At 34.7% G+C, this 24,930-nt stretch overlaps 2 protein-coding genes across 2 annotated transcripts; both read left to right on the top strand.

Annotated features, from left to right (window-relative positions):
• The first annotated feature begins 5,585 nt into the window (after positions 1-5,585).
• On the top strand, positions 5,586-7,407 carry LOC146957841 (putative F-box/LRR-repeat protein At5g54820). Its single transcript, XM_085751213.1, has 3 exons — positions 5,586-6,497; positions 6,684-6,857; positions 6,987-7,407. Exons 1-3 carry the CDS (start codon positions 5,586-5,588, stop codon positions 7,269-7,271), a joined length of 1,371 nt encoding a protein of 456 aa, XP_085607339.1. The 3' UTR covers positions 7,272-7,407.
• Positions 7,408-16,714: 9,307 nt separating this feature from the next.
• LOC146957840 (putative F-box/LRR-repeat protein At5g54820) lies at positions 16,715-18,462 on the top strand. Its single transcript, XM_085728429.1, has 3 exons — positions 16,715-17,664; positions 17,783-17,962; positions 18,088-18,462. The coding sequence occupies exons 1-3, from the start codon at positions 16,750-16,752 to the stop codon at positions 18,370-18,372; spliced, it is 1,380 nt and encodes a 459-aa protein (XP_085584555.1). The 5' UTR covers positions 16,715-16,749; the 3' UTR covers positions 18,373-18,462.
• Positions 18,463-24,930: the final 6,468 nt, after the last annotated feature.

Here is a 24,930-nt window from a genome sequence, read left to right as displayed (position 1 = left end):
ACAAAAGCTGACTGTTCTTCCGCAATAACCGAACCGACCACAGCCCTTAATCTATTCGCAAGGACCTTTGCCAAAATTTTATAAATACTTCCCACCAACGAAATAGGTCGAAAATCATTCAAATTTTGCGGATTGTCAATTTTAGGAATCAAAGCGATAAAAGTTGAGTTAATACCTCTGGACAACCTCCCATTCCGATGGAATTCCACCATAAACCGCATAATGTCCTGTTTCATATCCGTCCAGAAATCTTTAACGAAACCAAAATTGACCCCGTCCGGACCTGGACTTTTGTAACTGTCACAATCCCACACTGCTGCCTTCACCTCGTCTTCAGAAAAAGGTCTAGTTAAACCCCCTACTTGAGCAACACTCAAAGTCTTAAAGGAAAGATTACTCAACGCTGGCCTACCAGACACACCTCTCTTAAAGTGATTCGAAAAGTGTGAGAAAACAGCTTGGCGAATGGGCTGAACTCCCTCCACCACCGCCCCATCAACAACAATGGAATGCATACAGTTACGACGACGCCTACCCTGAAGAACAGAATGAAAATATTTTGAGTTCGCATCCCCTTCACGCAGCCATTGTAGCCGAGATTGTTGCCAAAATATACTAGTATTCGCCTTAGATAATGAATGAATATTAACCGAGATATCATGCAATTCTTCAATTTCAGTCTCTGATAGAACCTCATCCTCCCCTTTCCCATCTAAAACCGCTTGCCTTTCCTTTAAAGAATTAATTCTCCCAGATAAATTCCTAGTATGAGTAACATGCCACTCCTTCAACGCCTCTTTTATCAACTTTAATTTTTCACGTAAAACAAAACCTCCCCAACCCTCCACCTGTAACATCTTCCACTTATCAGACACAAACTGTTTATAACCCGGAACATCTTGCCAACACTTCAACATACGGTTAGGCCGGGGTCCCCAATTTTCCTCATCGACTGACAGAACAAGAGGACAATGGTCAGAGAGACCCCTCAAAAGGGCTGTCTGAACGCAATTAGGCCATTGAAAACACCACTCCTCAGACAACAGAAACCTATCAATTCGACTCATGGAACTTCCATCTCCTTTGAACCAAGTAAAATTTCGACCAAAAAGTGGTAAATCTACCAGCACATTATCTTCCACAAAGGTGTTAAAACCAACATGATCATACGACACATTTGCACCCCTAACTGAACGTCTTTCCTCCACATTTCGGACAGCATTAAAATCTCCACAAACACACACAGGTTTACCCCGAAGCATCTGAAGCTGCGCAGATAAGGATACCCACAACGCTTCTTTTTCACGAAGCCCACATGGAGCATACACATTAAACAAATAAAATTCTTCATTCGACTTAATAATCTTACCATGAATCAATAAAAAATGTTGCCTGCTGACAGAAGACCAAACTTCCACCTCCATGCTGTCCCACAAAATCAACAGCCCCCCCGACGCACCTTCCGAGGGTCGAAAAGAAAAATTACAAGAGGAGTTACCCCATAACGACTCCACAATAAAAGAATCACAAACAGACAATTTTGTTTCCTGAAGACACACAATCCAAGGCAATTTTTCCCCAACCAAAACCCGCACTTCTCTACGCTTCTCTAAACCACCGAGACCCCTAATATTCCAAGAAAATAGCTTCATCACCCTCACCCACCCGCCACACACTCCAACACACACACCTACAAACTTCCTCCCTCCCCTTCCTTTCCCACATCCACGCCTGACGTCACTTCCTTACCCGTTCCACTCAACACCGCAAACCTGTTCTGAAAATCACTCGGAAAATCCAAACCAATGTCCCTACCTATACCCCTAACATCTTCCTCCGCCACTCTATCATTCCCTCGCAGCACCACCCAATGTTGCCACCCAGGATTAGCTGAAGACGATGATGCATTTCCATCTGTAGATCCTTGTGAAACCCCCTCCACCGCTTGTTGCAAACTTAGTTCACGTTGGCGTTTACGTTCTTCTTTTCGTAAAATTTTCAACACCTCTGTTCGATCGCTCCCCGGCATACGAGCCACCTTTTTTAAACTGTGAACAGTGTGATTTAGCACACCACCTACTTTCTTTCGGCGACACCCTTCCCCTAAATCTACGTCCCTATCAGCTGGAGACGATGATGGCCAACCCTTTTTTGAATTTTGTGCCTGTAGCCACTCCCTGCTCCATGGTCCCGAAGAATGAGACCGAACGCCTCCCGGAGGGCACGAAGATTGACGTACACTTCGCTTCTTGACATTCGAACCGCCACCCTCCGCATTATCCCCACCTGGCCCATTCAAAAACTGCACAGGAGGGAATTTCTGATGACCATCACTAACATGAATTTCGCTTCGGACAGACGCCCCACTCTTGGCAACATGTTCTGAGTATGCTTGGGCTAGGTTTTCAGCATCAACATTTTTTAACAAAACGTCCCCATCCTCCTCTGTCAAATCTTTAACAATATTATCAACCAAGGTATCTACATTATTTGCCTCCTCCGAGCCCCTTTGAAAATCAACATGTTCATCCTCATTCGAACTATTCGATCCCTCTTCTTCCGTCAGCAAACATGCATCTTCACTCAGATTGAAACCCCATTCCTCACGCATCTTAACTTCAACTTGAACACCGTCAATTACAATCGTGTCAGTCACATTTACAATGTCCAACGACGAAGTCGCAACCAGCACCCTAGCATAATCAAATCGTTCTCTATTTAAGGTGCATTCATCCGTGCGAAGATAGCGTCCACAATCCAAAACACAAAGCTTAAAGCAACTTTCACGCCAAGCATGCACTGGTACCCCGTACACACGTATCCAAGCACCTCGCTGAAACTCCGTTGTCGATTTTTCCCATCGCACAATATTTGAAAATAAAAGATCAAAGAATTGCTTCGCTTCGACCACAGTGTGCAAGATGTCCACACTGGACAAGCTATGGATGAATACCTTATCAGCCCCCAATGGAATAATATCCACATCTCGAAATCCAGCATCCTCCACGCGTCTCTGAATCACCGGTACCGCCTCCCCATTTGATACTGTGCCGACCAGACCATTCCTCGCCCATTGCAAGTCACTCTCTAACGACCGGTACGTTCTAACCAACTTACTAGGCTGCTGGGCTGCCGCTTTTAAGTCATGAGCCTGCTGCTGTCGCAGCCTTTGACCAACAGTCACTGCTGCTGCTGAACCGCCAGTTCCTTCCTCCTCCATCCTTAAACTGCTCCTCGCCATGCCCTTCCCTTTGTCACTCTCCCTCAGCTCTTCCAGCACAGGTACGTTGCTCCCTTGCACCAGCAGAACCTCCTTCCCAGCCTTAATGTCCTTGCGCATATGTCTCTCTCCCTCGTCGCTCTCGTTATTATTTCCAGCCGCTTGCTCCACTGTAGCCGCCTTGTGATCAGCAAACGCATCCTTCCCCACACGCTCCACCACCGATGCCATCTTGTTAGTCTTATGAAACCGTGCTAAAGACGCTTTGACACGCAAGTGACCAAAGTGCACATCATTCACAGCTCGTAAAAGCTTATCAACATCACGGACATTCGAGAACCGCACAAACCCATATGCCTCGCCATTAACATTCAGTTTGTTAGGAACAAAAACCTCCTCCAACATCCCACATACCTCAAAACCTTGTCTAAGAATAAAATTAGGAGCTTGCATAGGGAAATTAGTAAAATAGAATGTGACAAACCGTTTACGCGAAGAATCTGCCTCGCCTTCCTTCCCCATTGCTGCTGCGTCTGTCAAACGCTTCCTAGGACCAGCAACAGCCGCGCGATTGTCCCCTATCTGATTAGGTCTGTGATGACGTGAAAATGCTCTCCCCTCCCGCCGATGAACAGCAACATCAGCCACGTTGCTAGGGTTTCGTGGCCTAGACGTATAAGGGCGCTCCCACAAAGCTGAGTCCCTCGACCTATTCCTTGAGAACCGTCCTTCCCTCGTAGCATAACGAAACCTAGACCGTCGATAACCATAATCACCTCTGCCATCGAACCAAGATGCCTCCCACTGTCTGTCCTGACCTCGATCGTCCTGTCGCAACGCTTTCCGACGCCGCGGTCTCACATCAAACCAATTTCCCCCATCCCCCCCCATTTGTGGCACCCTGCTTGAATCCCTACCCCCCCTGAACAAACTCTCAACAGGTGAAAAGGACCGGAACGGTCGACCATGATAATCACCATGACCGCCGCCCCTCTCACGCTCTCTGCCTCTCATTTCTTTTTTATCCTTTTTTGGCTATTTAGGGTTTTTGAGTGTAAAATTAGTTTATTCAAAAATCACATCTAATAATGAGTGTCCTAAGAACTGATTAAAAAATCATAAGAAATAATTTTAATTTGTACTATATATAATAAAAGCGTCATACTAACCGGTGTTTCTGGGGTACTGGTTAAGGAAGAAAAAAAAATTAAAATTGAAAATGACACTTTTTGACTTTTGAAGAATTAATTACACAATTTTCAATGCAATACCTACTATAATTCATTCCTTAACCAATGCCTCCGCGGTACTCTCTCCGCTCACTATTATAAGCAAAACTTCACTTTTTAGATACATTAATTTTATCTAGTCTTTATTATAGACTAGATACATTAATTATTCAATGTATCTAAAAAGTGAAATTTTTCTTATAATAATGACCAGAGAGAGTACTAGTTAGCAATTCCCATAATAAAAAGGCAACCGCTAACATATGCACTAAACTCGATATTTGTTCTGAAATATAAACCTTTATGTGCATTTATTATTATTTTCAAACATAATTTTAACTACTATTGTTAACTTGTCTTAAAATATGAAAAATCAAATTAAATACATACAAATTTAGGGAAATTTAGTAATATAGACACATAAATTTTTTTTTGTGGTGGCTGGGATTTGAACCCCGGACCTTGCATATATTATGCATTGTCCATATCAACTGAGCTAAGCCCACAAGAACATAAAATTAACACATTACACATTAACTACAATATCAAATTTTTTAATATATGTGAAATTAGTTAGAGAAATTTTATTAATATGGGACAGAGAGTATGATACTAGTCTTAAAGATCATGCATTAATTTTTAATAAATTTTTTATTTTTATAAAATAAAATTTCCATTTTTATTTCCTTATCATATCCCCTAAGATACAAGTTAGCACAACCAAAAAAAATTAGTACAAAATTTATAAAATAAAATTTCCATTTTTATTTCCTTATCATATCCCCTAAGATACAAGTTAGCACAACCAAAAAAAATTAGTACAAAATTTATTTTTGCAAAATCATTAACCAACGTCCTTGTTAGACATTCCTTAACTAATCTCTTAAATTATTACTACTATTAGCTTTTTCGAACCGAAACATTATGACATGTCTATAGATGAAGCGCTATCAATCAAAAATTAAAAGGAAAAATATCATCATAACACCGTTTCACCAAAACGTTTCTTCCGAAGGTTGCATCTCTATACATTGATCGTTCTATATAAATACACACACCCTATGCCCAAATAATTCACCATTATCACTAAACACACTAACACTACATATTATTATCGTATATTCATATTCAAAACCATGGCAAAAAATAACATGGATATGTTTTCTTTGATTCCAGAATCACTTCGTCTTGCAATCGTTTCTTTCCTACCTTCCGAAGAAGCCGCAAGGAGAACAAGTATCCTTAACAAAAACTGGTTAAAGATATGGCAGTCCGAAGACCACATCAATTTCAATGAAAACTTCTTTGTCGATTCAAGTTCCGATGAAATCAAAGAAGCACAGAGAAAATTTTTCATCGACTTCATCAGAAATTGTATTGCGCACTTCACTAGCCGGGACATTAACAAGTTTTCTCTCACGGTTTCGAACCCTCAAACTTGTGGGGGAACAATTGAACGTTGTGTTGCTTTCGCGACACAACAAGGCGTGAAAGATTTAACATTTGATTTCTCTGATCCTAAATGGGAAGATAACAATTTGGATGATAAACATGCGTTGTTCCAATTGCCAACGCAGGTTTATCAACTCGGATCATCACTTGAATCACTTAAATTGTATTCATGTGGTTTTGATATGCAAAATCTTCATAACTTTGTTGCACTCAAAGATTTGTCTTTGGGTTGGATTGAAGTTAAAATCAAAACTCTCAAAAATTTGTTATCAACTTGTAGGACGATTCAAAGTTTGAGTCTTGAGAATTGTTGGAATTTGGCAAACTTTGATTTGGGAGATGAAGCACTTGGATTAACAAGATTGGTGGTAAACAATTGTGATTCTGAGTATTTCATATTTAATGCACCAAATCTTAAATACTTCAAATATTCTGGGGCTGTGTTTACTTCAGATGTAAATGTAAGGGCTATAGAAGAGGTAGACATTGATTTTTCTCAAGAATCAGATTTCCATGAACGTGGCAATGAACTCTGCGAAATCCTTCATGATTTCTCCGCCGCCAAGATTCTAACAGTTTGCAGTTATTTACTCCAGGTACTCTTTTAATTGAATTCTTGTTAATGATTATGCATGTATTTTAATTAATTTCTTGCTTGTGTTTAGAAATTGTAGGTTACTTTGTGCATACGTTTAAATATCTCATATGAATCAACTTTTTGAATTGATCTTTTTTTCTAATTGATGTTTTTATTGTTACCTCTAAACATTGTTATAAAAAAGGTTGTTCCATCCGGAGATGAATCGGAGCGGATGCAAAGTGCTTTGAATGTAAAACATTTGATTCTAAAGACTCAAATGCATCCCTATGAGCTTTGTGGATTTGAATTCATGCTCAAAAGCTGCCCATTGCTGGAAAAACTCACATTGGACATAAGTCCACAAGTTATATTTGAGGTCAGTCATAAAATACTTAACATTTAATGTCTCTCTTTTTCTAAATATTTAACATAGTAGTCATTGATATATAGTTATATGGTTTGATCATTTTTAACACTTTTGAATGTTTGCTCGTTTATATTACAGGACTATACATTTCCCCATCAAGTAGACCTTAAGAAATTTTGGCAAACTCGTCGAGTGTTTCCTCAATGCTTGAAAAATACTTTGAAGGTGGTAGAAGTAATCGGATTGAGAGCCACAAATGAAGAACTTATGACTTGTTGCTTTCTTATGCAAGGAAAAGTTTTGGAACAGATTAATATTAAGTTGTCGAATGAAGATGGTAAGGTCGAATTTCGCCGTGGATGTGCACAACTATTAGTCAATGCTCCAAAGCGTTCAAAGAATTTGCGAATATCAATTGATTGATGATAGTGTTGAATACATTGTTTTCATTTTTTTTTAATGTGGTTTGAGTATTGTGATCTTGTAATATTAGATTTTTTTAATGTACTTAACTAAAGTTTATTCAATAAAGTCTTGTTCAGTATTAAGTTACAACTTATCTTGCAAATATTTAAAAGTAGCACTATGGATGAATTGGTAATTTAATTTCTCTTCATTGTTGTTGATGTGAAAAGACTTATGGTACTTTGGATTAAGTTTCTTTTGATGTTAAAATAATTAAATAAAAAACATACTTGCTTAAAGGTGACTAAATTCAACTTTCTTCTTTTTATTCTTTTTTTTTTTTTATGGAAAAAAAGTTATACATTTTTTTTATCGGCTAAATGATATTAATGACAGCGAAAACCGGTTATACATTTTTTTTATCGGCTAAGTTATACATTTTGTTTATCGGCTAATACTCATCCTGTTCGCAAATAAATACACTTTTTTTTTCTTTTATATTTCTAGACATGTTTTCATATTTTTTCTATATTCGTTCCTTTTTCTTTTTAAAAGAAAATATAAGCAACTCCATATATTTAATGTAGAATATAAGAATTTATGAGGATTCCTTAAAATAAAAATTATGAGGAATTGCTTAATGAGTAATATTTGTATAGATTTGCATCACGTCATCACAACCATCAAATATATTTCTATTGATTATAAGGTAATATAGCATCTTTAAAAAAAAAGGTAATATAGTAATTTTTTGAATAAATTTCTTAACATATATAATTTCTTTTAGTTTTATATAAGTCAAAAAAAAAAATTCTTTTATAGATTCTCATTTAAAATATATAATTAACAATAGCAAAGTATTATTCTTTTTGGTGGTTGAAAGTAAAGAACACCAATTTTGTTTATGGCATTCAGAAGTGGTGGTCGAGTCCCGTTAATTTGTTTGGGCATTGGCTAATCATCTTTTGTAATTATTTGGTTGACAACTTGTAATCTTTAGTGGTCTCTTTGGTATGCCTTGTGCCAAGGAGATTACTATGTCAATGTTAATATAATTCATTTTTGTCTGTTAAAAAAAATAACAAAAATAATACACTCAATCGATGAGAATGAACCGATTAATGAAATAATAAAAAAATTTATTTCAAAATACATTTAACTAAATAAATTGCGACAGCAGGATTTGCGACAAAAATAAATGCTCGCAAATTCCGTCCCAAATTTCAATTGTGACGGAAATTTACACTGTTGTGCGACAAAATATTCCGTCCCAAATCAACTTTTTTCTTGTAGTGAAGAAGGAGAGAGCTTAAAGATGGAGAAGTTTGAGGCATCATTTTTAATGTTGATTCTCTTTTCTTCGTGATATGTCTTGTAAGGTTATGTCTAACTAATTCTCTCTATTGTTGGAATTATGTGTAGTTTTCGATGACTCTAATGTGGATACATGATATGGCTGGTTATATATAAATCCTTTTTTTTTCTTCTTCTTCTTGTATCTATGTTTCCATTTCTGTAGTTTATACGTTTCTATGAAATCCAAAATTGATCTTTTGATTTAGAGAGTGCTAGACATGTACATGGGTAAATTCATCTGTATATGTTAGTTGTGAGACATCAATTTAGGTTTACAATCACACACACTATAAGAACCTTAAGCTATTATATCAGCTAATTAGGCGAGACATAGGAAGTTAGAGAATATAATAGACATTCCGTTATATGCGAGACATTGAGATCGATGGAGGGAGATAGGGGAATGTATAATTAAAATAAGAGGAGTATATAGTTGAATAAGAAAGGACATTAGATGATTAATTGATGAAACAATTAATCTCTCAATATTATCTATGTTCTTGTTTTCCCGTTTGAATGTTTTTGATCAATTCATGTAAACACAACATTCTTTCTATACTTAAACTATGAGAATAATTGAAAACCATCGTACCAAGTCCATTTAGATTTGTTTCATCTATAAAAAAATATTTCTTATCATTTTAGAAATTATAAACCTACAATGTCAATGAAATAAAAAAGGCTAAGGTTGAAGGACAAAAAGAAAATAAGGGTCTTAGTTACGAGTGTCTTAACATTGTCTAAGGATTCTAAATAAAAGAATCTTTATGGAAAAAGTTAAAGTATTTCAATTTCTAAAGCATTAAATATATAATTTTTCACAAAAACTAGCTATTTTATATTATTAAAGGTTAAATTTGTTTTCAATACTTATAAAATTACCATTTTTTTGTCCTCGTAAAAAAATGTGGTATGTTTATGTCTCTATAAAATTTTCCAACAAGCAATTTTAGTGTTGAATTCAAATTTATTTAATTATCCTGAAACTTTTGAAATTTTTGAATGATTTTTTGCAAACATTCTTTTATAAAAAATTATAATTTTTTAACAACGGATGAATTAAATATGAACTTTTGAATGCGATAAAAGTTCAAGATAAAATTAATAAAAATATAGACCTAGAAATCAAGTTTTGAGTTTTTTTTAAAGGAACATTTTATAATGTTCTAAACATGTTTGAAAAAAAAAATCATTCAAATAGTTCAAAAGGTTAAGGATCGATAAACAAATATAAATTTAGCAGGGACAAAACTGAATGTAGAAAGTTTATAGGGATGTAGCTTTCTTTTATGAGGACAAAAAGCAAATATTGATAATTATTAAGAGACGAAAAACTTACTTAAACGATGCCCTTACAGTATCTCCATTGAAAGTATATAAATAGGTTTCTAGAAGGATGAACTTATTCCTTACTTCTTTTCGGGTGCAGATCCTCTCCATTTCCACTAGAAATGGAGATCTCAATTTCTTTCTATTTCCATTGGACACGTGGCTTTAAAATGTTTGAAGGGTGGAGATTCAATTGTTATTAATTTTTATTAAAAAAAATGAAAATGGTTCAGATTCTGTAACATTCCATCCCTGTTGTCTCGCGACGTCAGTCTTCGATCGCCGGCTTGCTCATCCATCAGCGAATCTGTTTTGTAGAAGACGGCGCTGGTCCATCGCGTCGTTAACGTTTGTCTCCCTATCTGTTTCCTCGTCATACCACTGCCTAGTCACGGTCGTTCTTTGTTAAAGGCCAGTCTCAGAATGGCGATTCTCAATAACATCAAGGGAAGGAAGAACATACTGGTGGTCATCACCCCATTCGCCCTCCGTTATCATTGAACTCATTAGATTTTTCTTCAATTGTTTTCCTTGCTGCAACCGTTGACAGGATGAGACGGTGCTGTGACGGAAGGACGATGTGTGTTGGAGACAAAAGGCACGAGGACGCAGTCGGCGATGGCGTTCTGTAATTGAAAATGGCGGTGTTTTGTAATTGAAAGACGGCGGCGTTCCATGGGAATGTTGCAGAATCTGAACTGTTTTCAGTTTTCTCATCAAAAAAACAATAAAATTAGTAACAATTGAATCTCCACCCTTCAAACAATTTAAAGCCACGTGTCCAATGGAAATAGAAAGAAATTGAGATCTCCATTTGTAGTGGAAATGGAGAGGATCTGCACCCACTTTTTTCCTCTTCATAGGAGAAATTTGACGTGGCAAATTTGGTAGCATAAAAATTGTAAGTAGATAAAATATGGTACGGTAACTTCAGGTGTCCAGGGTGGCACTTCAGTACCATTGAAAAATTAATGGTATGGTGACATTACCAATCAGAGGCTGACACGTGGCACATAGTCATTAAAATAAAACAAAAAACAAAAAGCCATTTTAATTGAAAAAGAACCAAACACGATATCAGCTTTCCTCCTTCTTTCTCCCTTGCCTCTTCAATCCAAAAGCCATTTTAAGTGAGAATCTATTCCATAGTCACAGAATTTGTGTACTAGCCTGAGAACCGCGAACCGGGTTCGCACGAACCGGTTCGCGGTACTTTCACGAACCGGTTCGCCAAAATTCGCAAGGGAATTCTTGGAAATACACGTACCAGCGAACCACGCTAAAAAACTTGAACTAATTAAGAGATTGCATAGGGAAGTGATCCTGCTCTTGAAAAGAGGAAGGAAATAAGCCCTGGTCCCACCAATTAATGGCATGTGAATCTCTTGGTTATTCAATATGAAATGCAATACAAAGCTTCTTTATTTATAACATAGCCTTCCACTCAATATTGTTGTACTAGCCGATGTGGGACAATTTGAACTACTAGTACTCATGCTTTCAAACCTCTATAACTCTAAATTTTTGTAAAGGTTAAATTTTATTATTTTTATTGATGGTATTAATACTTTCATTGTTTATTTTATATTTTTAATTAAATAATTTTGTTATCAATAGTATACTGATTATTAAATTTAAACTTACAACGAACCCAAGCGTACCGACTCTGTATACCCCTTGCGTACCGAATTCTTTAAGAGTGGCGAACCGCGTACCCGAATTCGTACCACGTACCGAAGCGAATTGCGAACCGTGTGACTATGATCTATTCCATATAAAACTGATATGGCTTGCAAAATTGAAGATATTTGTCTCTTTTGAGTGTACAGAAGCATTGAAGTAAACACTAAACAGCATATCAATACTTAGTGATCTAAAGCTTGAAATTAAATTGACCATCTTGTTCATATTTTTCAATAAGGCAGAAATTAGTAAACATTAGCCCCAAAACCAGCACCTTCGGCCAACAAAACATGTGCTCTCATGACAGCAGCCGAGCTAAACACAGCACGGGCAGCCAAACTGTCATGACAACAGCTGCACCTCCTAACCAGCCACAGAATGAATGTGTTTCTCATTTTAATTATTTGAATCCTCACTGGCCAATTATTATGATCTATTGTTTTCAAGCAACTTTCATTACCTCCTCTTTTCTTTCAAAATCGTATGTAGCTTAGTATGCAACTTTCATTATTATATCAGTATCATCACAAGTATACCTTCTCATTAATTCAACCAAAATTGATTTTATTGTTCTAAAGAAACCATGAGAAAGCAGAATACTAAACAAAAAATAAATTGAAAAAAATGATATTATTGATGAATAAAATCTGTGGGATGTGAATATGAGATTGACAAGGAGGGATGTGAATCTCCGGCGGCCTGTGACAGATTGATGTTCGAAGGTACGGCAGAGGGTGGTGGTTGAAGGTTATTGCGGCGGACGGTGAAGAAAACCGGTGGTGGTGGTGGTGGCTTTTGGGTTGAAGAGGCAAGGGAGAAAGAAGGAGGAAAGCTTATATCACGTTTGGTTCTTTTCACTTAAAATGACTTTTTGTTTTTTGTTTTATTTTAATGACTATGTGCCACGTGTCAGCCTCTGATTGGTAATGTCACCATACCATTAATTTTTCAATGGTACTGAAGTGCCACCCGGTAACTTCATTAATGTTTGGTTGCATAATTGCTAAGAGTGGAATTAGAGCTTTTGTATGGTACTTATCGACTTGTTTTACAAGCAATCTATATGAGATCACCAATTATATGTAAATATAGTTCATATCACAAATTATGCGAGGAAGCTATTACGTTCTATTTTCGACACCTTTTTGTCAATTTTGGACATGATTATACTAGAATAAAGCAATGCGATGCAAGTACACTAACTGAAAGCAAAGTTAGAGCATTTCAAAGGCTCACATTGCACATTATGTCCACAAGTTATATTTGAGGTGAGTCAAATATACTTTACATTTCATGTCTCTATTTCTCTCAATATTTAACACTTTTGAATGTTTGCTTATATATATATATATATATATATATATATATATATATATATATATATATATATATATTACAGTACTATACACTTCCATATCATGTTGACCTTAAGAAAATTTGGCAAACTCGTCGAGTGTTTCCTCAATGCTTGCAAAATACTTTGAAGGTGGTAGAAGTAATTGGACTGAGAGCCACAGATGAATAACTTATGACTTGTTGCTCTCTTATATGCAAGGAATTTTTTTGGAACATATTATTATTATTTATATTAAGTTGTGGAACGAAGGAGGGTCTGTCCAATATATCAAAAGGTCTAAAGAAAAATTGTTAATGAGGTCTTTTAAAATAAATTTTACTTACAAAATATTTAAAAAAAAAATTAAATTTATGTTGTCCAAAATTTTGACTCATGACCAAGAGTATTTGATGCATTTTCAATAACCAGTTAAACTATGAAAATGTCTACAATTTATTTACCAGTCTATATATATTTATAACCAAATTAAATTTTCTTAGGCCTTTTTTTTTCCCAAAATTTTGAAGCCTAAAAACCCTTTGTTTGGATTTCTTGGCCCTTGTACTGGCCCTAGAATGAAGATGGTAACGTGGAATATCGCCGTGGTGCCATGGATATGTACACAACTTTTAGTCAAAGCTCCAAAGCTTTCAAAGAATTTGCGAATATCAATTTGACAGTGTGAAATACATTGTTTTTCATTTTTTTTTTTTAAATATGGTTTGAGTAATGTGATCTTGTAATATTAGATTATTCAATAAAGTCTTCTTCAGTATTAAGTGAGAAGTTCCATAATGCTAATGTTCGGTCATTTCCGTTAAACATTATGTTTTGGATATATGTGTTTTTGAAGGAGGCAAATTCTATGGTTCATTCGAAAACTTGAGTCTATCGATGCACTAAATTTTTTAAATTAATAGTTAAATCAGTTGTTTCCCTTCAATTTTTTTTATTAACTCATAATCAAATCTTATTTAACAAAATTGTCGGAAAAATTAAATTACATTTTCTGATTTTTTTTGAAGGAAAATTATTCTGAATTTTTATTACTCATAATCGATATTATTGATTATATTTTACGATAAAATGTAAAAAATTAAGTATGATTCTTAAAAACAATGAAATGATTTTTTTTTTGTTGAAAAAAAAAATGAAATGATTTTTTCTTTCTTTCTGAATTGTAAGTGTACCATAAAAGTTTCCATGTTTTAGATATATGTTATGTCGTCTTGCTATTTTCACAACCTATTTTGCAAACATTGGTAGTTTAATTTCTCTTCAACTTTCTCCTTTTTATTCCTTTATCTTTTTTGGAAAAAAGTTATCCACTTTTTTAATCGAGTAAGGATCCTCTCCATTAGGGCTGGCAATGAACCGAACCAACTTGATTAGAGTTCGTAATTCGATTCGACAATTGATTCGTCGAACTTGGTTCATGAACCAAATGAGCCGAACTTGTGCTGAAAATTAAGTTCGTCAACTAATTGAGCAGAACTTGAGCTATAAGTAGTTCGACTCGTTTGGTTCACGAGATAACTCGATTATATATATAGGGGGCTGTTAACTTGCACCCACCTAAAAACACTAAGGTGCAAGTTAACAAGCTGCACCTACTAGTTATTTACCAAAGAGCAATGCTATATCTCTAGAAAAATAACATCAAGAATTTTTCAAGAATAAAGAATAGCCAATCACGATGCATTATTTGCCACAATTCAAGGAGGTGTGGCTGAAAAATAGGAAGTGGACAAATAAATCATCCAATTAAAATTTGCCAACTATTTCTTGAAAAATTCTTGAAGCTATTTTTCTTGAGAAGTAGCATTTTCCTTTACCAAAACACCCAACAAATATTATTTATGCTATTTACAAAAATGTCCTTTTAATTAAAATAAAGTTTAATAGAGACAAAAGGGTGTTTTAGTAAAGTACAAGTAGGTGCAGCTTGTTAACTTGCACCTACTAGTTATTTACTAAAACACCCATGTTTTTCTATTATAAACAAATATTATTTATGCTATTTACAAAAATGTCCTTTTAATTAAAATAAAGTTTAATAGAGACAAAATGGTGTTTTAGTAAAGTACAAGTAGGTGCAGCTTGTTAACTTGCACCTTAGTGTTTTTAGGTGGGTGCAAGTTAACAACCCCTATATATATATATATATATATATATATATATATATATATATATATATATATATAATACTTAAAAACTAAGACAAACACTTAGCAATAACAGGATAATAATGAGCTACTTTAAAATTGATAGACAACACCATACACAGAGTTGTAGTTTTTAAGGATTTCAAAACTAAAATAGCTCCGCATCGGAACATGCATAAAAAATGGAGGATATGATTATCTATCTATAATAAGAGAAACAAATGACATAAGAAGGCAAAACTGGATTTGGTGGTTGCATACCAGTGTTAATTACTATGTGTAATAATAGCTAAATTCTTTGACTTTTGAGTTACGTGGTTCAAGTGACTTTACTCATTTTCATTCATAAAGTTATGTGCTTTGAACAAACGAATTGAACCTAATGAGCCGAACCAAAATGTCTGTGAACTTTAAACGAGCCTAACTTGAGCAGAAAAAAAGTTCGTGCCAAACTCGAACCGAGGTTCGAATCGAGCCAATTCTTGACGAGCCGAGTTGAGCTCAAACAAGTTCGATTTGACTCGACTCATTTCCAGCCCTCCATTTATGAAAATAAATGGAGGATGCCATTTAAAAAGAGATAAACATAAAAAATGGGTAGTTGGGTTGAGATCCTCTCAATTTCTTAAATAAAATGACAATCTCCATTACTATAATTTTCAAATAAATAAATGATATATAAATGCACACAATTCTAGAATTTGATACATTAATTAAATATTTATAAACCAAAACTTTGGTAATTGAACAAATAGAGAGAATAATAAATGGAGATGATCTTAACTCATAAGCGGGTCCAATTATTTTTTTACTTTTTTCAAAATTTTGTGTCTCTTTATCTCTCCAAATAGAAGAAACGGAGAAAATCATAAATGGAGAGAATCATAACTCATTGCGAAAATGCTTCTTTGACCAAAGGTTGCATCTTATTGCAACATAATTAAGCTTCTATATGACTTCAATTTATTACTCCAAAAGTGTATACTCCCTCCGTCCTATTATAATTGAGCTTTTTTTCATTTCACACATATTAAGAAAAATAGTATAAGTGAAAGAGAGAAATATGGTTTTGATGTATGTGATCTATAATAAAGATCATATACATCATTAATTGAATGATTGTAAAATATTGATTTTTGCTTATAATAGTGAAAAGATGGTGTATTGGTGTATTCTCCATTATCATAAATTCAAAGTATAATATATTGAATCGAGAGTGATGAAAGTAATATTAATTAGAGCTATAATTGAAAAAAGTAATTAATATTGTATTAAAGAATAAAATGAGTTAATTATTTTGGGACTCTTTTTTTTGTTGTAGATGACTCACTTATTATGAGACAGACGGATCATCATTAATTTATTTTTTTGATCAAACATTAAATTCATTTTTTTTGGTCAATATAGAAAAACTATCAATCCAAAATTAAGACCAAAATTTAATACCTTGAATTCAACAATACCTTAATTTTCAACGGTTGTATCTTTATGCATTGGAACTTACACCTATTCAAATCTATATAAATGAATACACACACCCCCATAGACTCACAAATCAACCATACTTGTATTCATCAGAAACCATACTTACATAATTATTTCCGTCTTCTTATCCAAAACCATAACAATGGCAAGAGAAAACAATGACATATTCTCTTTGTTACCAGAATCACTTCTTCCCGCAATCATTTCTATCATACTCTTAGCCGTTGCAACATGTATCCTTAACAAAAAATGGTTAAGGATACAACAATCCGGTGAGAACATTGACTTAAACGAAAACCTTTTTGTCGATTCAACTTCGGATGACATCAAACAAGCACAAAGAGAAGTTTTCATCGACTTTATCAAAAATTGGATTGCACACTTCACTTGCCGTCGAATTAACAAGTTTTCTCTCACGGTTTCGAACCCTCAAACTTGTGGGGAAACAATCGAACGTTGTGTTGCTTTCGTGACACAACGCGGTGTGAAAGATTTAACTTTTGATTTCTCTAATCCTAAATGGAATGAGAATGATTTGGATGATAAACATGCGCTGTTCCAATTGCCAACACATGTTTATCAACTCGGATCGGTGCTCGAATCACTAAAATTATATTCATGTGGTTTTGATATGCCGAATTTTCTTAACTTTGGTGCACTCAAAGACCTTTCTTTGGGTTGGATTGAAGTTCCCAGCAATACTCTTAAAACGTTGTTATCAACTTGCAAGACTATTGAGAATTTGAGTCTGAAGAGGTGTTGGGATTTGGTGGACTTCGATCTCAAAGATATTGTACAACTTGGGTTAAAAAGATTGGTGCTAAACAAGTGCGATACGCAGTATATCAAATTAGATGCACCAAATCTTAAATACTTCAAGTATTCTGGGGATGTGTTTACTTCAGAGATATGTGTAAGTCCAAATGTTATAGAAGAGGTAGACATTGATTTTTCCACAGAAACAAAATTCAATAAACTTCATGCCAATGGACTATGTCAAATACTGATTGATTTCAAAGATGCTAAGATTCTAACGGTTTGCAGCTATCTACTCCAGGTACACTAATTTTATTGATTTAGTTAACATTCAATTTGTGAGTATAGATTAATTTTACAGTGATATTTGTTATTAAGGTTACTTCTAAACATTTTGTCTTTTGTTATGCACAAAAAAGGTTGCTCCATCTGCAGGTGACCTAGTGACAGTGAGTACAAAAACTTATTTGAATGTCAAACATTTGATTCTAAAAACTCAAATGCATAAATATGAGCTTTGTGGATTTGAATTCTTGCTTAACAGTTGCCCGTTGCTTGAAAAACTCACATTGGACATAAGTCAACAAGTTATATTTAAGGTGAGTCAAATACGTTACATTTCATGTCTCTCATTTTCTCTCAATATTTTACATAGTAGTTATTGATATATAGTTATGTGATTTGATTTTTAACACTTTTGAATGTTTTCTCGTATATATTACAGGACTATAGACTTCCCTATCTTACAGACCTTGAGAAATTTTGGCAAACGCGTCGAGTGTTTGCTCAATGCTTGCAAAATACTTTGAAGGTGATAGAAATATTTGAATCGAGAGCCACAAGCCAAGAACTTAGGACTTGTTGCTTTCTCATGAAAGGGAAAGCTTTGGAACAGATTAATATTAAGTTGTGGAATGAAGATGGGGATACTGAGCGTCGCCGTAGACGTGCACAACTTTTACTCAAAGCTCCAGAGCGTTCAGAGAATTTGCAAATAACAATTGATTGATGATAGTGTGGAATACATTGTTTTTCATTTGAGTGATGCGATCTTGTAATACTAGATTATTCAATAAAGTCTTGTTCCATTTCCTGAAAAAATAAGTCTTGTTGCATGATTATATATTTGATACTTGCAAATAATTCGTATTTAATTAAAGTTCGTTTTTCACTTGAGTCCAACACTTGCCTACTCATGAACAATTCGTACTTAACTAAAGTTAATATTCCACTTGAGTTCAACCCTTTCTTAACGGTGCTTAAGTATTGCTACTTTTCAACTGTCTCCTCTTTGATTTTTTTTTTTTACCGAGTACAACTATACCCAGTTTGCAAAATAAATACAACACATTGCTCTTGCATACACTTTTCGTTTTTATATTTTGAAAATATTATCCTATTTTGACAAGACCTTATCCTATTTTCTCTATATTTTTTCCTTTTTCTTTTAAAAAAAATGTAAAAAACTGCATAAATTTAATGTAGTATATAAGAATCAGCAGTGTTCCCTCAAAAAAAAAAAAAGAATCAGCTGTGCTATATGTCCCGAAAAATGTTTCGGAAAATTCCACTAGCATATGTATTTTTGAGTTTTATAACCGAAACTTCATAAGTCTAATTAACATATACATGCTATGTTTTATAAAGCAAAAGAAAACCATCACGGTCAATAATACCCAATCTAGACAACCCATATTCACAACTCACCCAAAGACATCACCATCTCTCACAACACCAACACTTCAACACCTTTGTTCCACAAGAAAATAGCATAGTTGTTTATGTTGAATACAATCTTGCTCTAGAATACCACCTTCATGCATGTTACCATGATTACTTAAAATTTAAATTTGTTTGGAAAATTCTATGGTGAAGTCATGAGAATGACTTTTTTGGTGAAGTTAACACTATAGCATCAAAAATGTAATGAGTAACACCTCACTGTTTGTACAGTGGCATCAAAAGTTCAGTCCATATATGTTGTGAATTCGGACAAAATCACACTAATGAATAACAAAGATGTGTGGAGCAAAGGACTGTGGTAATCAATAGATAAAGTGTCTCCAAGCAACAACAACAAAAACAGATCTAAATCTAAGTGTAGAGCAACACCACAAGCATAATCAAAGCAATAAAGATAAGCAATGAAAGAAAGGAACAAACACACCAAGGTGGTAACCCAGTTCGGTCCAATATGACCTACTCTGGGGGAGAGAGCAGCCCTCCAATCCACTAAGATGAAAGTGATACAAATGGGTTACAAGAAATTAGCTTAAAAGCTCACAAAAGAACAAGACCTAATTTCTACCCATTTTCATGTCACCCACACTCACAATGAATCCTAAGAGAAAACACAAAAGGAAGCTTTTGATCCTTCCAATGGTGAAATCTCACTACCCAAGGTGTTTACAATGTTTCCCAACCCAAGAGATCCTCACTACAAAGACACTCAACCCTAAAGTTACCTCCTTTGTAATCCAAGTTTCTCTCTCTTCCAGCTCTCCTTCAAAAATCTGCAAAGAAACACTTATATAGCAGTCTTCAGTTGTCAAAATCGTGTCACGTTTGTCCAAATCGTGACACGTTTGATACGTACGACCCAAGGTACGACCAACCTTATCCTGAAAACTTGCCCAGCAAGCCGAAAATCGTGTCACGTTTTCCCAAAAATCGTGACACGAATGAGCACTCAGAAAACCATGCTCACGGCCTAGAAAATCGTGACACGTTGAGGAAATCGTGTCACGATTCCTCTGTTTCTCTAAAACACAAATTTGAAGCCAAATATCAACAATATAGTATCATCAATTCATCAGATTAACAAGACTACACTTAATCTAATTTTATCCTACCTTGTTTTAAGTGTAACACTTAAGACTATCACATAATATCATCAACTCTGTTTGCATGTTAAAGATGCCAACGATAAAATAGTACCTGTAAGTCAAAGATGTTGCAAGCATTACTAGATGAATTACTATTGATCATTAATCAGTAATCAACAATTTAAACATGAATCAAACATTAAGATCAAAATTAACTTTTCCAAAAAAGTCAGTTTTCTGACTGCACCATAGAAGCTCCCTTGTTGGAATTCACTCTAATGGGCTGCTTCTAATTCTTCTTTCAAAACCCCATCTTCTCAAAACCGTGGTTAATCATTCGTGGATACAAAACTGTAGCGGTTTGGAAGAAAACAATGGACAAATAATAATGGAAGACTAGCTTGAGACAGAATCCCCATGAGAGAGACATTGTAACACGCAAGTGGCAGTTCCACGTCATTCTTGAGGCTCTCGTAATACTAGTTTTCGCGAGATCTAGCATTTCCCTATAAGAATTTATGAGCAATTGCTTCGTGAGTAATATATTGATTTTTTAAATATTTTTAAAATATATAATTAACAATAGCAAAATAGTATATTCAACGAATGAGAATGGACCTACTAATGATATAATAAAATGATTTTTTTTGGAAATAATATAATTTATTTCAAAATACAGTTAAATAAATAACGTAGTGATATCTGTCAAAAAATAAAAATAACATAGTGATATTTGTCAAATTTACGTACTTTTTTGACATATTTTATTCGTACATATTTACAAGTAATATAACAATAATTTCCTTGATTATTATTGTAAAGATCAAATTAAATAAACTAGTTTTTTAGAGTCATTAAAGTTACTTTGACCTATTTCCATACCTTTTGTAAGGTTTGGTGTTTAAAGATGCATGGGATGGAAAAGATATTGGAAACAAAGTATTTGCTAATTCGCTAAGCAAATTGAAAGCGAAATCAAAGCGAACCAAGTCAAAAAGTTGGAATTTTTAGAGAAGACCAATTTGCTGGACGGGCAGTAGCAGGCTCAAAGCGACATGAAATAGAACGACCAAGGAAATTGCAAGAGTTGATTCTGCATGTGATTCTCACTTCGTCTAATGAACTATGACGTCATAATTGACCAAAAAGGATGAGCTGAAATTTCCCTTCACTTGAAGAAACATCAATTCGCTAAGCAAGCGTGAATTAGCTTTAGAGAATTTCAACTTTTATGAAATTTATAAGTAGGGGCTCATAGTTTAGTGTTTTTTGGTATCTTTGCATTTTCTAAAGTTCCAAGGAACTTGAGAGAGAGAGAGAGAGAGAGAGAGAGAGAGAGAGAGAGAGAGAGAGAGAGAGAGAGAGAGAGAGAGAGAGAGTAATCCATAGGGAGAGAGCGAAGGCGGAGAAGATTGAGGCATCATCTTCAACGTCGACTCTCTTTTCTTCTTGCCATGTCTTTTAAGGTTATGGAAAATTAATTATCTTTATTGTTGGGACTGGAATTTCTATGACTAGTGTAGATAATTGTAATATATAAATCCTTTCTCGTTATATTTGTTTCCATTTCTGCTATAATCTTTTGAGGGAATGTTGAACATAGACTTCCTTTGTAAGTGACATGAGCAAAGGGATTTGTAGATGCTAATTGCAAGATATCAAGTCAGGTTTATAATCACACACACTATCGGAACTTAATCTTATTATATAAGTTAATTGAGTGAGACATCGAAAGTTTGAGGATATAATAGATCTGCTAATGATAAGTGAAGATATAACTGAAATGGAAGGATTATATAATCGATCAAGAAAGGACATTATATAATTAGTTATCAAAACTTAATTCCAAAAACATTATTTATGTGTTCTTGTTTTCATTTTTAAATGATTTTTATCAATTCATGTACAAACAATCATCTTTCCATACTTGAAACTATCAGAATTGTTGGATCCATTCATTTATGCAAGACACCTATATGAGTGGATTGTGGAGTTCATTCTGTATTTGGTGTCGGTAGTGGTTTTTGTCGTTGACATCGACGGATCTGCAGTTTGTGATTGGTATCTGTGGTTGTGTATTTCATGTTGCTTCACATGACATAGTTTTGCTTCTTGCTCTAGTTAGTTAAGAGTTTCGTTCGTTTGGTGGTTTTCCTCTTGTAGCTTTGGTGGTTTCATGCATGTTCCTTTTCCTTGTAGTTTCTTGCTAGTTTTTCTTTCATTTCAGCTGTTTGATCTGGTTATAATTCTTGGTACTTGCTGTTTACTTTTGATATATTTATTCTATTCTATAATATGAATGAGCTTTCAAGATAATGAGCTCACGTGGTGCAAGTTCATAAATAGATAAGAATGAGAAATTTCAAGATGATCTCATTAAGCGCAGGTATGGGTAAGTATATTAAACATAATACATTGTTATTTAGACAATAAATTAAAACAGAAATGCTTTATGAACATCCAACAGGGACAATCTGGTTGACCTTTCTTCGACTCTTCTACCATAGTTTTTTTAAGCTTCTCTAGCGTTTCTGATGCTCTTATACATGTTTAATTCATCAATAGATTTTATTCTATGGTCTTGCACACTTGAACAAATATTAACATATCCAATTGTTCTTCAATAATTTGTTATTATCAAAACCTTGGAAGAATTGTACAAACCAATTTTGTTCCAACAGTTTAAGCACAACAGTATGATGATGAACATAAAACCTCTCGCAGTTCAATTATAAGTAATAAAAAAATGACGAGCAAAAGCTCTAAGAATTTCATACCTCATAACAAATTTCTCACCCTCTTTATTCCATGATAAGGAGAATGGATCTCGTGGGTTTCACATTCTGGTACCTTTCATGACCCCTCTCCCTCTTCATTATTTCACTACAAGAATTCCCCAGTCTACTAACCAATACAAAATTGCATTACTGAGGGATTTAGGCCCTCAGTAATTACTGGCGGAATAAACCTTCAGTAACATCTAAAAAACCCTCAATAAAGTTACTGACGGAAAAATCCCACAATAATTCAGCGAGTTAGATTACTGACGGATATTATTTTCAATAAAGAACCTACGAATTATTACTGAGGGATATAATCCGCCAATAATGTAAACACATATGTCTTTGCTTTACTGAGGGAGATAATCCGTCAATAATGGTATAACGGAATTATATAATCCGCCAGTAATTCAAAAGATCCTCCAGTAATGTTGTTATTTACGAATCTGTCAGTAACGCATACAGTCCGCCAGTAATTAAAGCAACAATCCGCCAGTATTGAAACCAAATCCGCCAGTAATGGTCGGTTGCTATTAATAATCAAATCCGTCAGTATTGAAACCAAATCCGCCAGTAATAATAAAATAATATTGAAAAAAAAGAAGGAAGGGAGGCGTGTTTTTTTTTTAGATAAAGGGGGATAATTTTCATCTTCTCTTCTCTCTCGGGTTCAACCACCGAACCCACACCTTCCATTAACCAACTTCCAGAAAAGCTTCCTTTCATGAATCAAGCCATGCATGTGTAGTAATTCGTTTCTTTTCATCTCTTTTGGTTGATAGAAGATGGAAATTCCAGCACAAGAGGAACAAAAGCAAAAGGGAAAATCAATTGAAGAAAAATTGGAGTTTTAGGAAGCTTTCACCATCCACTACAATCTTGTTGTTTCTTTCCTCTAATAAGGTGAATTTCTCAACTTAAGCTTCAATTTTAGAAATGGGAAACTGAGATTCTTTCTTAGGTTTAGAGAAATTGACATGCAAGCGAATAGAGCTTAAAACCCTAATAGGTCCCTGTTAGTGGTTTAGTGTTCTTGTTGCTAATATTTGGCGTTGAAATTGAGATTGTAAGTAGATTAAGTTGTTTTGCTGCTGCCATGATTTTGTTTGTTTTGTTTCATTAATATTATAAATTGTTAAAAAGAATAGGTTTAATCTTAGAGTTTGGATTTAATGTGCATGGTGATTAGAATTGCGTTTAGAAGTGCAGCTAGAAGTGCAAGCACACATAAAAATACTCCCTATAATTACTAAATCATTTGTACTATAATAATATATAGATTGTTGATTTTTTTTCTTTCTAATTTTGATTTGATAATAGTTACATGTTTAAAAGATTATTCAGTCTTTGCTATTTTTTAATTGATTTGATAATTTTTGTTCCTATAGATTGTCAATACTTCAAATCATTTTTTATGTCCAATACACAATGTTGAGTGTTGATAAGAATTTGTTGATTTGAGAGTCATTGTATAAACCATGTGTGTTTTTGGAGGTGGGTTTTGAGTAGGATGTCGGTGCCGAGTTGTCTATTTTACGAATGGTGTTGGAATCCTTTTGAGTGCCTTGATAGAAAATTGTTGACGCGGTAAAGACTTGGCAGCAGTGGAGTGTTGTTAGCTTCTGTTTATGCGGTCTAGGCAGTGGTGGAATGGCTTTGTTCGACCTGACCAGTTAGTTTTATTGTTGGGTGTTGTTTTTTGGGCTGATGGGTCTGCATTTGTGGTTTTTGGGAAGGCCTGAGGTCCTGCTGTGTGTGTGTGCTTGCTGTCCCCAGCTGTTTTTGCTGGTTGCAGCTAATGCAGCAACACCAGTTAGTTTATTTTGGTAGGGCTGTTCTGTTTAGTTTCTGTTGTTTGTGGGAGTGAGGCATGGCTATGCATGTTAGTTTGCTATATGTATATTCTGCCGTCATTGCTTGTGGCAGAGACTTTGGTGAGTATTTAATTGGGGTGTTACGCAT

This window comes from Medicago sativa, chromosome 1, assembly GCF_051527215.1.
Source record: "Medicago sativa cultivar Bolivia chromosome 1, Bolivia_mono, whole genome shotgun sequence".
Classification (NCBI taxonomy): Eukaryota; Viridiplantae; Streptophyta; class Magnoliopsida; order Fabales; family Fabaceae; genus Medicago; species Medicago sativa.
The sequence above is the reverse complement of the archived record's forward strand: the minus strand, read 5'-3'. Positions and strand labels throughout refer to the sequence as shown.

Bases quoted from the DNA above. Each gene is read 5' to 3' on its own strand.
- LOC146957840 (XM_085728429.1), top strand. From the start codon at position 16,750: ATGGCAAGAGAAAACAATGACATATTCTCTTTGTTACCAGAATCACTT. The intron at 17,665-17,782 runs GTACACTAATTT...TGCACAAAAAAG, and splicing joins TTTGCAGCTATCTACTCCAG to GTTGCTCCATCTGCAGGTGA. The intron at 17,963-18,087 runs GTGAGTCAAATA...TATATATTACAG, and splicing joins GTCAACAAGTTATATTTAAG to GACTATAGACTTCCCTATCT.
- LOC146957841 (XM_085751213.1), top strand. From the start codon at position 5,586: ATGGCAAAAAATAACATGGATATGTTTTCTTTGATTCCAGAATCACTT. The intron at 6,498-6,683 runs GTACTCTTTTAA...GTTATAAAAAAG, and splicing joins TTTGCAGTTATTTACTCCAG to GTTGTTCCATCCGGAGATGA. The intron at 6,858-6,986 runs GTCAGTCATAAA...TTTATATTACAG, and splicing joins GTCCACAAGTTATATTTGAG to GACTATACATTTCCCCATCA.